The 15,955-nt window shown below is 36.3% G+C and overlaps 1 protein-coding gene across 11 annotated transcripts in view; it reads right to left on the reverse strand.

The window, feature by feature from the left end:
* MPDZ (multiple PDZ domain crumbs cell polarity complex component) overlaps window positions 1–15,955 on the reverse strand; it is a 169,558-nt gene that overhangs the window by 28,872 nt on the left and 124,731 nt on the right. For 8 of the 11 annotated variants that reach the window (XM_012769621.3, XM_012769617.3, XM_012769616.3 and 5 more), the window contains 7 exons: window positions 12,799–12,897; window positions 11,966–12,037; window positions 9,293–9,455; window positions 6,823–7,019; window positions 5,609–5,700; window positions 5,307–5,397; window positions 3,088–3,168 (listed from right to left, as the gene is read on the reverse strand). In XM_012769621.3, coding sequence (XP_012625075.2) covers window positions 3,088–3,168; window positions 5,307–5,397; window positions 5,609–5,700; window positions 6,823–7,019; window positions 9,293–9,455; window positions 11,966–12,037; window positions 12,799–12,897 — 795 coding nt within the window. The remainder of the gene's footprint in view (window positions 1–3,087; window positions 3,169–5,306; window positions 5,398–5,608; window positions 5,701–6,822; window positions 7,020–9,292; window positions 9,456–11,965; window positions 12,038–12,798; window positions 12,898–15,955) is intronic. The other 3 variants (XM_012769628.3, XM_012769626.3, XM_012769623.3) reach the window with 2 other exon arrangements.

Below are 15,955 nucleotides of genomic sequence, written 5' to 3' on the forward strand. Positions count from 1 at the left end.
ATTCTATGGGGAACTCAGAAACTCATGGCTAAAAGTATTAATGAAAATAACTATAATAACTTATACTGTGGTAAGAGCTTTATATAAATTCTTAATCTTTACAATAGTATCTCTAATATAAAGATTATTTTCCCCATCTTACCGATGAGTAAAGTGAGGCCCAGAGAACTTAAATGGTGTAGGAAAGCAGCTGTTACATGGCAAAAGGGATGCCATCTTAAAGTGAAATGGCCATGATGACTGACATTTGACTCCTGCATACCAAGGAATTCTGTAGCAAGGTCTTTAAACAATGCCTGTAGCATACACAACCCTTCATAAAGATGTTTATCTAACCTCCCCAGTGGTCATGAGGTTCAGCAAGAAAGTCTGAGATGTTACCAGCTGCACATATCTTTACCCTAAAAGCTTGCTATATAAAGGATATTTTCTAGAGGGTAGATGTGGGGATCCACTGTCTTATGGCCACCCATGGTATCACTTTCATATATAGGTCCCTGTTAAATATTTCTTTCTGAGAAACTGAATTTGTCTGCCTCTTTCTTTGGCCTCTAAGCTCCCTTGGCTGTTAAGAGTAGGTTTGCATATACCTGTCACAGTGGAACAAATGGCTTGTCTATAACCCAGAGAAATTGCATGACTCTAAAAGCCCACACTTAAAATCATTAAAATCATGGTTAACTGCCTCTTGTTTCTAGCTGACTTTAAAGTGAATATTCCCCTTACTCACTTTGGCTTTCATCAATAAATACATTCCAGATACCTGATCTTTAGATTTATTTGAAATCTACATGTAAATGGAAGCTTTTAGTGGGTAATATACTGAGGCTTTCTAAGGTCTTAGATTCCTGATATAGCAACTTATTTAGAAAGAGAAGTGTACTTAATAGACATCCATTGAATAGCCATCCAAAAAGGAGGCTAAAAGCAGAGACCAGCTTTAATATTATAGAATAAGGAACCTTGCTCATTAGTTATCCAATCCCAACAATAGCCCTCTGGTATAGGCAGCTCCATTTATAGAAGAAGAAAGTGAGGACCAGTAGGATTAAATCATTTATGGGAGATCACGCAGGATGCGAGAAGTGATTCTAGGAGAAGAACAGGCTTATGTCCATCCCACTGCTAACGTCCAGGCCAAAGAACTTAAATGTATCTGTTTGACAATGAAGGTCCTCGAAAGGTTCTGAGTAGAGGATTAAGACAATATGAACATCCCACAAGCACCTTATTCAGGTTGCCTAATGCAGGAAGAGAAAGCATCAGAGAAAACCAGTGGCAAGAAGCAGACAACTTTGCCAGTTTATTCTTTCCCGCTTATTATAACAATAATAATAAAAAGCAATACTTACATATGTATGCTAGGTACTGGATGCTATACATATGTATATCTAATTATCACAATATATACTTAATTCTAACTACAACTGTACAATTATTATGCCCATTTTGGAGAGGGGAAACTAGGTACAGATTAAGAAATATGCCCAAGGTCACAGTCTCACAGTCAGTAAGTGGCAAATCTAGGTCTCTGACCCATGTGGTCCGACTTTTAAGTCTGTGCTCTCAGCCACTACAGTATTCTGCTCCTTATTCATCTAACAAGCTCAATTTACCAACATTTTCTGGGCACTCATTATATTCTAGGTTGTACTAAGCCTTAGATGAATAAATCAAAATCAACACTATAAAAGGACATTTTGGATTTTTCTAAAGATAAGCATAAACTGAGATTTTTTTTAAAAAGTATTCATTATAAAGTATTTATGCATTTAAATGTTTCATAATTAACAAATTATAGAGAAATGATTGCACTGTTAAATACTATAAACTCTAACTACAGGATTTCGGAGAAAAAAAATCCATGGCCTGAAATCAGGAAGGTACAGAGGAACATATTCTATCTCTTAAATGGCAATAGAATGAGGGATCCTGGAATTGAAGTGTATAGACTTCCAGACAGAAAGGGTTAAAGGTTTTAATGACTTCTGTTCTTTTTTCTCTATCTACAACAAAAATAGCCTATAATAAGTGTGTCTTTGATATGTATATTACAAGACTAGAGCAATACACTTTTTATAGGGTTATCTATTATAAAAAAGAAATCCAATCAATATAGACAGGGTATTTTATTTCCCTGAATACTTAACAGAGTCTGATCATGTGCCAGGAATTATGCTATTTTATAAGCAACTCATTTAAACTTTACAATACCTAAGATAAAAGTACTTATAATATCATAATCTTAAATTTACAGATAAGAAACCTGAAGCAAAGAAAGATTGTACAATGTATCAGGTCTGTATCTGATGAAGCAAGGATTCAACCCAGACAGAACAACCCCAGAGCTCAAGCTCTTAAACATCATGCTGTATTGCCTCATGGCTGGAGACTGGTGTATGGACCACTCTGCTTCTTTCTGTCTATAGCACTTCCTGCAAATCTCCTGTACCCCCACCCCAACTCCTTCTTTCTTCTTCTCCTTCCTGAGCACTTCACTGTTCTTTCTGTGTATACTCTTGTTCATCCACCATCCACCTGCTTTCCAGCATGAGCCCGAAGCACCTGAAAGCATTTATGTTTCTGTTCAGCAAGTGGTCTTTTCAATGTAAAGATCAGATCTTTTCAAAGAAATACCTTGCTAATGCCTATCAAAACTTCTAGCTATATGAGCTTTCCTTTTTATAAAAGACAAAGACTATAACTTCTATTTCGTTATTTTTATTTCCTCCATAGCAGGACCTTGATAAATGAACCAAGGAAAGATTGCTAAATTTCATACCTTTGAAAAATCATAAAAGGAAAAGCTAGGCCCCTGCTAAAGAATCAATTAGTACAGTGTTTCTCAAATTCAAGTGTGCATTAGAATCACCAGGAAGGCTTATTAAAACAGAAACTTCTGAGCCTACCCTTAGCGTTTCTCATTGAGCAGGTATGTCTGGGTGGGCCCAAGTGTCTGCCTTTCTAACAAGATCCCAGGTGATGCTGATCCTGCTGATTTGGAGACCACACTTTTGAAAACCAGTGAACTAGAACACTGGAGTGAAAGTACTCACATCATTTCATTCCAATTTAAAGCGGATTTACCTTGGGAAGCTCCAGATGTTGCACATTTTTAAATGAACTGAGGTCCACAGCTGCACCCGAAGTAGTAATACTTGGCTCTGTCTGACAGAGGGAAAGAAAAGGCAAAAAAGGCAACTGATTATTAGGTATTTTTGTTTTATATAGGAGCCACTTAATCAAAATTATTTCATGTAGTATAACTCATTATTACTATTTTAACATTTTATGGAATATGTGAACATTATATTCTCTTCAAAATACATACGAGCTATGACTGGGCAACAATTATTTTAAAGCACAGAGAGACCAAGTGGCTCTGGAGACTGCCTGGATTTACTCCATAATGAAATCTAATAGCAACCCAGCTACCAACAGTGACACTCAAAACAGAACACCAGCAGAGGCACCATTCATTATTCTTTACTGTGTTAGTTACCAAGTGAATTTAAAATTAGTAAATGTTTTACCTGAACATTATTAAACTATTCCATTTCCTTAAGGGATATATTTAGTAAAATTTAGTATGAAAATAAAAGTTTCTACTTTATAATCTAGGCTTCTTGAATAACCACCTGACTCAGTTCTACATAAGGAACAGTTAGACAATGATTTGTATACCTATCGTTATGTATAAATAAGCTTTATGTTTATATAGAGCTTTTATTCATTGAGGGAAGAGTGTTTCTGTTCCTACACCTTCCCCTGCTCATAATCACCATGGATTCTCTAATTTCAAACTTTTCACTTTCTACTACTTCCTTTTATTCATCTTATATATGGAACCAAAGTTTTTCCAAACCAAAACAAAACTCCCACCAAAAAACTCTCTTAATTTTTTGTCGCCCTCTAGCCACTTCTCTCTCCCTCCTTAATTTCTTTTCCATCATTTGCTTTCTGAAGAACCACTACATAATCCAATTGCCAAATCCAAGGGACTCTCTTTAAGCATCTTCTAACTGGACTTCTTTGCAGCACTTAGGGTATGGAATATATGCTTTTTCCTCCAACATGCTCTTCTGGTTTTTCTTCATCCTGCCTGACCCCTCTTTGTCAGTCTTTCTCCTTCTTGGTGATAGTACATGGTTCTGATCTTGGCCCTCTTTTTTTCTCTAAATGCTCCCCATAGACAAGCACCTCAGCTCCCATGGCTAACAAATGCCAAATACACATCTATGGGAATTCATCTCCAAACTCCAGACCAACTATTCCAATGCATACTTCTACCAGGCTTTCCAACAGGCACTTCATTCTTAAGCTGCTTAAAACAGAATGTACTATATTTTTGCAAATATCTGCTACTCTTTTCTGTCTTTTCTATTTTGGTGAAAGACAACTACCCATGATGTCACCAAGCCAGATGTCTGAAAACCTTATACATCCTGTTTAATTCTCCAGTGTATCCTCAGCCCAAAGAATAGTACCTGGTATAAGGCAGATTACCCAGGAAATATTTGTTGGATAAATAAATTCTCAACCACTCAAAATTTTTCCTCAATGAATATATTTAGTTGGGGATGAAGTACTATCAATTTGAGATCTAAACCTCTGACATAACCATCCTCTCTTCTGTTGCCTTCGTTCAGGCCCTCTTTATCTTTCTCCTGAATTATTCCGATAATTTTCTTACTCTCACTAACTTAACTTCTTTCCCCTGCTACCTCTGATTTTTCTCTACACTACTGCTGGAGAAGTTTTTAACAATACAGTTCTCATTTTTTGAGCTCCAGACTGCCTTGAAGGCAAAGTCAGCACATGTTAGCCTATTAATGTTTCCCATGATCTCACCCTATCCCCTTCCTCAGGGACTCTCTTCTCACTAGTCCCCATTCTTCACCCCACACTGTTCATTGATGCTCTATAATTTCCAATTCCCTGCACTGTCTAGAGAGTCCATACCGTTCCTTACTCCATGCTGGCAATGTTTTTGCCCCTAAATCTTCCAATGCATACTTCCCATGTAATGTCTTTCATAAGGTCGTCTTCTCTCCCTCTCTACAGAGGCAGAACTGACAACTCTCATTCTACCCTCCCTATATCCTATGCAGGCTACAAGTAGCCTTCACGTATGTGGCACACTTATTTGCATGAGCGTCTTTTTGCACTAGATAAACTCCTCGAGGGCCAAAGTTATAACTTATCTACTTTTGATATACCTGTAAGGATTGATAATTGGTAAGTGAATTAGTAAGGGGTACAGCAATAAAATCTATCCAGAAAAAAGAAACAAAAGTGACACATACTTCCTTATTTTGAAGATTCTCTGAGGTAGAAGGCAAAGGTTCTACTGTATTTCCAGGACATACAGCCATCTGACTCACTGCATCTTTATTTCTAAAAGAAAAAAGCATCAGTGTATCATATCATAATGATATTATTTTCATTCTCTTACTTGAATAAGAAACATTATTAGAGAAAATTCTCTAACCTCAAAGACCTGGAAGTATAGCACTTACATATTTATAAATGCTTTGTTTTCATTCAAAAGAACTCAGAGTTAAAATGCCAATAAGAATTTGGTAAACCAGCAAACGAAAATGCTCACCTGATAAAAATTATTTTTACTTTAGAAGGGGCACATTTAATGATTGATGAAGCATTCTGATGACTTCTTCCATATAAAATTTGACCATTGATCTGTGAGAAATAAGTATCATTAGTTGAGCCTAAAATTCTAATTTCATAAACTATTATCCTATCTAGCTAATTAAGCACATTTTTTTCCTGCTTTTAAAATATTATGTGCATTTTCTTCCCCAGAACATGAACCTGAATTTTGATGATAAATAAAGTTCATGTTTATAGCCAACGTTAAAATGATGTACACAAAGTCTAATATCCACAAACTGATAAAGAGGCACCACTTGGACCAACCGCAGGAGAGTAGACAGCAAACCTCCTGGCAGGCACAGGGCTTCCAGCATGCTCTGCACAAAGCAAAGGCCCTGTGGAAACACCTGAGACCCGCAAAGGCCATTCCATGAAGTCTACTACCATCACATTTCCTAGTTAGTCTCAAAACTCATGGCCTGGGAATAGGACATTGGGAGAAGCAATGCTCAGCAGATTCAGGACTTAGGCAGCAGACTGTGCCTAGGTAGCACAGTGGCCAGTGCAGACTGCCAGCTCAGTCATCTAGTCATTTAGCCTTCGCTGAATGAGCCTCCAGAGTCAACAGGGTAACACACTTGGCATAGGTTAGAGCATAAAGGCAATGTAAAGACATGTGGATTCCAGCCTACAGGAGGCATGGACAAACAACAGAAGCAAATAAAATTCTAAACAGTATAATGCATCATCCACAAATTTCCTTTGTTTGGTGGGCTGAGTTATTGCTTTTGTATTTAGCCTTAACCTTGACCCCACCCACCTCACCTCATCACTTCTCCCATTAGTGATTCAACTTCCAGAATGTCTGGTGGGTCAGCCTCATTACTGGGGAATGATTGGTCACTTGGCTTTTCAAAAACTCCTAATAAAAATGCAGCAGACAAAATAAATGTTTTTGAAGTGTGATCTTTATTACTGTCTTGGAGCACAAATTGTTTCTGGTGCTACACAGTCATGACCTTTTAATGGGAACACGAGCTTTACTTAGCAGAGGTTTGGTCTAGAGCCAAATTTGCTGCAATGCATCTATTTTATTAGGCAAGTAATAGTTTTCTCAGTCACCATGAGGTCTGGGTGATTTTCTGGAAACTGATGATTCCACTGCACTGATACAGCAGGGTAAATTTAAAATTTTCCACAAGAACTTACCTCTAGAAGCTCATCTGCAATCTGCAATCGACCATCTTTTCCCGCTGCTCCATTTGGATCAATTCCCACTATGAAGACACTCATTCTGGATCGGTCTCTGTTCCCAGCAAGACTTAGACCCAAACCGCTGCGACCTTTCTCCAGTTCAATCATATGTAGCTCGCCTGTTAGGGTTCCATAACGCTCTCTGATATTTTCTACATACAACAACAAAACATATATATTTAAAGTTAATTCACAGGCAAATGCTTTACTATGGAAGGCTATTTAGTTTTATCTCGAAAGGGCATTATTTGTACCAAAATGTAATCTTTGGCAGTTAAAAGTTAAACAGATTGGCCACCTAGGCATCAGGCCTGGTTTCCTGGAGTACCCAAACTTTGAGGAATTTCTTTGCATCTAGGGTGCAGAGAACATAGTGTCTGATTAACCAGTTCACCTTGAGGCGATTAGGCCCAGGAGAAGTAACTCACATTTGTAAACTCCCAAAGAACTATGATGAAACTAGAAACTCACCTTCTCATTTGCAGAAGAGAACAGAACTAAGGTATACAGAATACTTGTGTGTACTGCTCAGCAGAAGCTTGACCCATAGGAAAATCTACATTGTATATCACATCATGTTGGGCAGTTGCTGGTACATATATCCAGAATGAAGGGAATGAGTTTTCTTTTTGCACAGAGCCGTAAGGTTAGGACAAACTGATGTACCTGTCCCACTTTAGGACACATATCCTAATTAGATTAGCCATACCATTTACAGCTCCCATCCCACATCTTAAAAAGGTAAAGTCTACTGTCCACCCCCTTTAATCTTAAAGGGCAAGGCCCAGATAAGTGACTGGACAGCAGCTAGTACTAACTGCCAGCCATGTGAGTGAGGCAACTTGGAAGTCCAGTTCAGCTGAGCCCACCACCATACCTTGTTTTTAAACCAGTGGTCCCCAGCCTTTTCAGTACCAGGGAGTGGTTTCATGGAAGATAATTTTTCCATGGACAAAGGGCTGGAGGACAGGGGTGGTTTGGATGATTCAAGCACATTACATTTATTGTGCACTTTATTTATGTTGTAATTATATTGTCACTTGCCACTCACTGATAGGGTTTGGATATAAGTCTGGAAATAATTGATTTGGTATCGTCTCTGTGCAGTCAAACCTCTCTGCTAATGATAATCTGTATTTGCAACCACTCCTCAGAACTAGCATCACCACCTCAGATCATCAGCATTAGATTTTCATAAGGAGTGTACAACCTATAACCCTTGCATGAGTAGTTCATAGTAGGGTTCATGCCTATGAGAATCTAATGCCGCCGCTGATCTGACAGGAGGTGGAGATCAGGTGGTGATTTAAGCAATGGGGAATGGCTGTAAATACAGATGAAGCTTTGCTCACTCACCTGCTGCTCATCTCCTACTGTGCGGTCCACTTCCTAACAGTACTGGTCCATGGCTCAGGGGTTAGGGACCAGAGTTTTAAGCCATATTTTGGGGTAACTCAATAATAGAAAACTGAAACATCCCAGTTCACATTTTTTTCGAAGTACATTCTGGCCACCTTGATTGGATTAGCAGTATGCTCGAATATCATTGATAATAGGCTGAGAAAACTGCAAACTACATGGCTAATGTCATGCATTCTACATTTATACTTCACAGCATCAATTTCATAAAATGCCATCTCCTGACTCCTTATAGAATCTAGCAGTATGACTTTTATACTCTGTACTTTTTAAAAACATGTATTGTGTTCTTTAAGGAAATAACTAGATTTTTAAAATAAAACTTTTTAAAACAATGAAATGTATAACTTTTGGCTATATTTTTTAATATTTTCCTATAAAATGGTTTATTTCCATAGAAAACAGAGACACCCCATTTATCCTGATAACAGCTGCCTTTGAATGATTCCCGTGCACCAGGCATTGTGCTTGGCACTCCTCAGACATTATCTAATTTAATGTTAGCAACCTAAGGGAAAAACTGTAATTTAAAAAGAGAACAACTGAGCTAAAAGTTAGCAGAAGTTAAACAACTTAGCAAATGCCAAAAGTTTTGATCTTCACAATTATACTAGGTTATCCTCCTAGTACAAATAATACCAGAAGTTCAAGGTATAATATCAACAATAAACAGATTTTACAATGAGGACTCTGAGGCCCCGAAAGGGGCGATAACTTCAAGACCCCAAGGTGACTGATCCAGTACTAGCTTTTGAGATAGTGCCCTGTCCTCCTTAATTCTCATACATTAACAGGAATGCACATTTAAAAGAAAAGGAAGAACATGATTTCACGCCTCAGAAATGTATGCTGTATTCAAGCAAAACAAACAGCATTTTTTTTCTACACAGAATTGTACTACATATCACAAAAGTTGCAACATATTTATTCATCCAGGGCAGCTTTGAGAAATTCAAAGCTACTTTAATACCTCTTATAATTAAGTACATAACAAAAGACAACTTACTCCAGCTGTATCCAAACTCATCCTCTTTGTCCACCTCTTCTGAGATACTGCTTGAAGATGACTGTGCGTGGTCACTGCCCATTTCTGCAAATGCTGAAGGAGGGGGTGGGGGCACACTGCACAATGGAGCCTTCTCTGGCTCCGACTCCAACTGACTGGGTGCCTGTGGGAACAAGAAGAATGCAGTGGGTATGTGCAGTTTAAGGAAGAAAACTTCAAGGAAAATAAATAAGAGTGTAATGTCAAAAAGAAAGACTGACTTTAAAGTATCTAACAGATAATGGAATATTCACATATACAGAAAATGTTATAAAGGATTCAGGTAAAGTTTAAATATACTAAACAAAAAAGTATCACAGCATAATTCATTAAACTGCTATTTGCTTTTTTAAGCCAATCAGTTATTCAATACAAAGGCTTAAATGACTTAGAAAATGATATAAACTTTCCCTTCTGGAAAAAATTTTTTCAATCAAAATTTAGCATAAATATGCAGGGTTCTGGGCAAGATTTTCAGGGTCTAGAAAGATCTGCCAAGAAAACAAACAAACAAAAAAATGAAAATTATCAATGAAGTTGCCCTTCAAAGCTTGTTAATTAGAACATATATGAAGAATTCTTTATTGTTACCTGAATCCTCTCTCCAAATAATTCTCTCAACAAATCCAAGAAAACAAGCATTGCACATGCAGGCTTGTGTACCAGGCAGCCAGTTTATTAGCACAGAGCACACAGCCTCAGATCTGAGGGACAGCACCATCTTTCCCTTGCCAACGTAGTTTGCAAGGTAAATTATAAAACATAGGACAATACTTCAGAGAAAGCCAAGGTGTAGCATACTTGCTGTCACTCAAGACCATAGGTCCTATTTCAAAAAAACAAAAAAAGGATTTGGTATTTGGTATCATCCAGTTCTTATATTAATATTATAGATTATTAAACAGAATGTTAGAGTTCAAAAGGCCTTTAAGTCACTGAGTTCATTTTATTCATTTTGTAGATGAATAAAACCTTTGAACCTGAGGCCGGGAGAAGCAAAATATTTTGTTCCAAATCACACAGTGGCACTAGACTTCCTTTTGCTTAATTCTTAATCCAAAGCACTTTCCATTATACCATGTTGTCTCCTACAATTTACACAGTAAGATGGTACTTAATTCAATGGTCAGGGACGTCAGCTAAAGTTCTAATCTTTGTATGAAGCTGTCCCTGATGCCTTAAACCTATAGTTTTCCTATCCTTCTTTATTTTACTATTTGTTTGTTTGTTTTTGTTTTCTTGAGACAGCGTCTCAACTCTGTTGCCTGGGCTAGAGTGCAGTAGCATCAGCATAGCTCACTGCAACCTTGAACTTCTGGGCTCAAATAACCCTCCTACACTCAGGCTCCTGAGTAGCTGGGATTACAGGTACAAGCCACCACCCCCTAATTAAGTTTTTTATTTTTTGTAGAAATGGGGACTCACTCTTGCTCAAGCTGGTCTCAAACTCCTGACCTCAAGCAAACCTCCTGCCTTGACCTCGCAAAGTGCTGGGATTACAGGCATAAACCACTAAACCCGGCCTTATTTTACTTTCTTTCTGCATAAAAATCCCTCTGACATAACTTATCTTAATTTATGTTTATATCTAGAACAAAATATTATGATTTTTAAAAAACCTACTTCTTTTAAGAATACACTAAAGGATAGGCATGTACAAATACTTAGGAATTATTAATTGGTGCCAAGAAAATCAGAATATCACAAATTATATCTCACACTAAAACTATTTGACAGTGAGTGTGATCTTTCTTTGATGATTCAGAAAGCACTAAATTTTCTAGCAAAGCAGAGAACTGGCTGACAGAGACTTAAGAGCAATGGATTTTCAGGTCACAGAATCTGCTGTATTAAAATGTTCAACTCATACATCATTGGACAGATAAAATTCTAGTGCAAATGAAACTCCTGTTTATGTTCTCAAACACTGTTCTGTAAATCTCTCAAATTAATAATGTAAAAATAAAAATTAACAAACATAAAAAACTCATTTGATCCAATAAAGTTTCACTAATCATAGTAAAGGGAAAGGAGTATGTACTTCAGAATATTTCTGGTTAAAAATTCTACTTCTCTTTAACAATAGAAAATGCTAGTAAGTATGAATTCAATCCATTTCATTTTTAAGAAGTAGAACAAAATCAAATTTAAACCTCCTATAGTTTTAACAAATCTATAGATGCACATTATATAGATTTTGCTGCATAATTTTCCTGAGCTGTTATTTTCCTTAAGAACAAACAAACAAAACCAGCTTGCTTATCTGAAAAAGTGTTTGCATTCTTAGGCACAACATTTTCATACTGTGAGTAAATCAAAATGGGGCCCTAAACCTAACTGACTAATCATAAAACTAATATAAGCCTGTATTTACCTGAGGGGCAATTAGGTGTTCTATTTTACTACCCTGGGACCCTCATTCCATCAAGATCATGTATCTGACTTGTTACTGGCACTTCTTAAAATTTATTCATGAAAATATAGCTCTTTAGCAAAGATCATTTAGCCTTCACTGGCAAAAATGCAAAGTGCACTTGAAATCACTCCATGCCATGTATGTACGGATCAAGGACAGCACACGTGTACAGCACACGGTAGCACACCCACGTAAGAACATGTCACACAGAGACAAACCTTAAAGGGACTAGGAGCAAAAGGGTTAGTTGGGGAACAGTGGAAGATAATTCTACTTGAATTCTGTAATTCCTACAGTAATAGAAAACATATTCCTTCAGATATAGCATCTTTGGTTATCCATATTACAATAACATGAAATCTGATGAATATTCATAAAATGTTTCCTGAAAGAAATTGTTGACAGCTTTTTTCCTTTTCATGATCAAATTATGGTATATAAATTCTTGTAAATTTTCGTTTTAATTTTGGTTTTATAATTTCATCAGAATATGAGAATATCTAAATATAGATTTACGAGCACTGAAACAGTTATGTTTCCTGATTCAGGCATTTACATGGATATGCTTTATGAATATTCAAAAGATTTCTGCATGTACACGTACACAATTATTTGCAGAGTGAATAACTCATGTGAGAGCTTTTACGACCTCCTTGCAGAAGTCTGAAAAGGCTTTAAACCAATACAAGGTTTTAAAGAAGAAATTATACATGAAAGTAGTTCATATATTTGGCCAACTAACAAAAAATTAAATATCACAAAATTTAAATCACACCAAAATGCAGAAAAGGCACTGGACTCATGATTCTCCTTTACTTTTCAGAAGGGCCATTTAATTTCAGAGATAAAAGTGAATATTCTCTGGCAAGAAAATGTGCTTAAGAAAGGATTTGCATGCCCACTCCAAACTCACAGTTGTGTTTTTTTGTTTTTTTTTAATCTCCTTTTCTGCCCAAATGTAGTAAACAGTGAACTGGGACAAAGGCACAGTAACAAAGCAAATAACAAAACATTTGCAAAGGCAATGGCAAGACAATGGGCATTATCCAACCTTGTCAGCGTTGAACTGTAGAGAGTCAGCAAATGGGTTAGTGCTGCTGAAGTTGTACTTAGGGTAAAGGTTGTGCGGCAAGGAAGGCAAAGGGGATTTCTAAAACAAAACATAAGAGGCGCTGAGCCCAAAAGGACGTATTTATAACAACACAGTTTTAAGAACAAAGTACTTACTGGTTTTAAAAACTGTGTAAAACAAGATCCTGTCAGATCCAGTAATCAATGCCAACATCTTAAACGGTCTGGAACTAAAGATTTGTCTAACAATCTGAATGTACACCTGAGTCTAAATCAGTCCACAAACCACACAGGAAACTAGCTTGTCAAATTGATCCCAAATTGCTTTTGTTTTTACTGAATGTCTTCACTATCATAGATAGAGGCACATACATTTTGCTGACTTTATATATTAATATATGCTTCATGCATACCAATAAATGTGCTTAAAAATTAAAACCACAAAAGTTTTCATTTACATTTAAAAGCTAGTTATGTTTTTTTATAAAAAAAATAGTCTATCTGTTCCAGAATGCAAATTAAACATCTGTCTTGCTAGTTCACTGGTAACCTTCATTATTCTTTTCTTTCGTTTCCCTGTAAGGAAACTTTTCATACTTTCACTAAGGGGTGGGGAACCTGCGGCCTTGGGGCCACATGTGGCCTTCTGGATTCTTGAATGCAGCCTTTTGACTGAATCCAAACTTCACTGAAGCTGCAACTGGGGATCTGGAGGGCCACGTGTGACCTTGAGGCCCCAGGTTTCCGGAGGGAGTAACTGTCTTTTTTAATTAAAAAAAAAAAAAAATCAACAATTTGTGAAGAAATGAAATCCTGTACAGTGATGTTCTCTCTTTTCGCCCATTTTTTGTGGAGATAGAAACATGGAGATTCATGTTTTCAAAAAATTTCCTATAAAATTTCCCATATTATTGGGGAATTTATGAGGCTTTGGATAATATTTGAAGTCCTGCCTTCGAGTTTTCCTCATAGGTTTTGTGGCTCGCCTGTAATAATCCCTGAGCCAGACTGTTAGAGTTGAATATACATTTTAAAGGCAGGATGACTGCCAGATACAATTTAGCATTTTCATAGTTACAAAAAAAAAAAAAGAAAAGTAATTTCCTTAGCACAATAAATTCTTCTTCTTTTAACACCCACTATCTTTTTCTTTTATTGACTATATCTTTCAGGGGAAATTGCAGACATTTAAAATTCATTTTGGCTCTAATTAAATGTTTGTGTTACTTCTCTCTATAAAAAAGTCCCACTGGCAGGCATCAAGTGTAGAGAAAGGTTGTCATGTGACACCACCCTGTATGGGAGAACACTCTGGAAAGACTCTATCCTCAGTACGCCTGCACTAAAGCTTATGCCACATTACCCTTTCAATCTGCTCTTCTTGCAATGTTTTTCCTACAGAGAGAAGACGGGAAAAAGAAATGGGCACAATGACATTTCTGCTCATCTCAACTTTCTCCCTGCTTTTCAGTTGAAAATGTCAACTCCTGCTTTACAAAAATGAAGATCACAAATGCCAAGGAACAGGACCATTTATTTATTAAGGTGCAAGAAATGACTAGATAGAAATGAAAAACATATCTTAGGCAAAATAATTCAATGATATAGATTGTAGAGATTATTTCTAATCCTCATACATGGGATTTTTAGGTTTCAAGTGTCCTTTATAATTCTGTAGAATTATAGAAAACAATAGAAAACAAAACTATAATGGCAAGAAATGGAATATTTAAAGAGAATATTAGTTTTTTTTAATTTTTATTTTATTTCTTTTGTTTTATTTTTTTTTAATTTGCAGATCTCATAGGATTAGAATTTGGCCCTGATAGTAGAGTATAAAAGTACAGCACAAGCATAGCAAATGAAATGGTAGATCACTCTATTATTAGGGAAAGATTTATAGAAACAGACTATATGTTTTATTAAATTATCAATGACAGAATTTGTTTCTAGTCCCAAGGCCCAATAAAAGCAGAAACAGTATTAATTAAGAAGCAGCACAAAGAAGACAAAAATATTCTCCAGCCCATTAATGGGGCCCAGCTATCAGTCAAACAATGTGGTCAGACTGAATTCTGTGAATGGTCAAACTGGTAGAATTAACAGGGCTAGTTCTGGAAACTTCTGATCTTTGAACAGCCTACAGGCCAAAAAAAACTGACTGGCTTTTCAGTCTATGTATAAGATTTCCAAGAAGCTTTATCCTACATCTACAAATAAAACATCTAGCACTGAGAGACTCTTAAGTATGCGTACTTGTGACTTTTTTCATTTTGATTACTGGAGATATGATAGTTTGCATAGGGGAGTAAACCATTGAAAACAAAATACATTTCACTTTAAATGCAAAATTAATTCTAATTTCCCAAAGCAAAATGAGTATAACTTGACTAAACATGTCATTGTAAGCAAGATTTATCCTGGAATAATTGCCATAAATCAGGTGTCATTATACCTCATAGTAAAATAGGAACATTTTCCAGGTGTATGAGACAATATCGTCTCGGCTCATTAGAAAATGTGAATGACATTGAAAGAAATGTTTGTAGCTTAAGTTTTTAAAGCAATATTGAGAATCACTATTCAGCAATTTATATTAATAGTATTGTCCCAAATGATGTAAAAGTTGGAAATTAAAAATAAGACAAAAAAAAGGAATAAAATCCACCCACACATAAAAGAATAGCTTTAACTTAGCAGCCATTTACCAATATCATCATGCTGTGTCTATGTTTAACACACAAATGGAAACAAATGTAAAAAGATTTATAGTTATTTGAACAAACTGAATAGCATTTGTAAAGAATGCAGCATGATGCAGCCCTACCATTTGGCAGATTTTCTATCTGAATGGATAATTATTACCTAACAATAAACAACTGAATGATTAAAAACTGCAGATGTGAAGATAACTGCTTACATTAAGAACTACTAAATTTATTCCTTACAGTGAACTCAGACCAATTACACCTGTCTTGACTACAAAAGGAAGGACCAGTAAGATAAATCTGGTCACTTCATTTATATTCCATGGAATAGAATATTGATAAGTTACTCTGACAGATCTTATCTACAGAGGAGTTTGCTACTTTCTTTCCATCATTTGAGCATTAATATCTTAAATTCTTAATTTTACA

Source organism: Microcebus murinus, chromosome 12 (genome assembly GCF_040939455.1).
Source record: "Microcebus murinus isolate Inina chromosome 12, M.murinus_Inina_mat1.0, whole genome shotgun sequence".
Lineage (NCBI taxonomy): Eukaryota > Metazoa > Chordata > Mammalia > Primates > Cheirogaleidae > Microcebus > Microcebus murinus.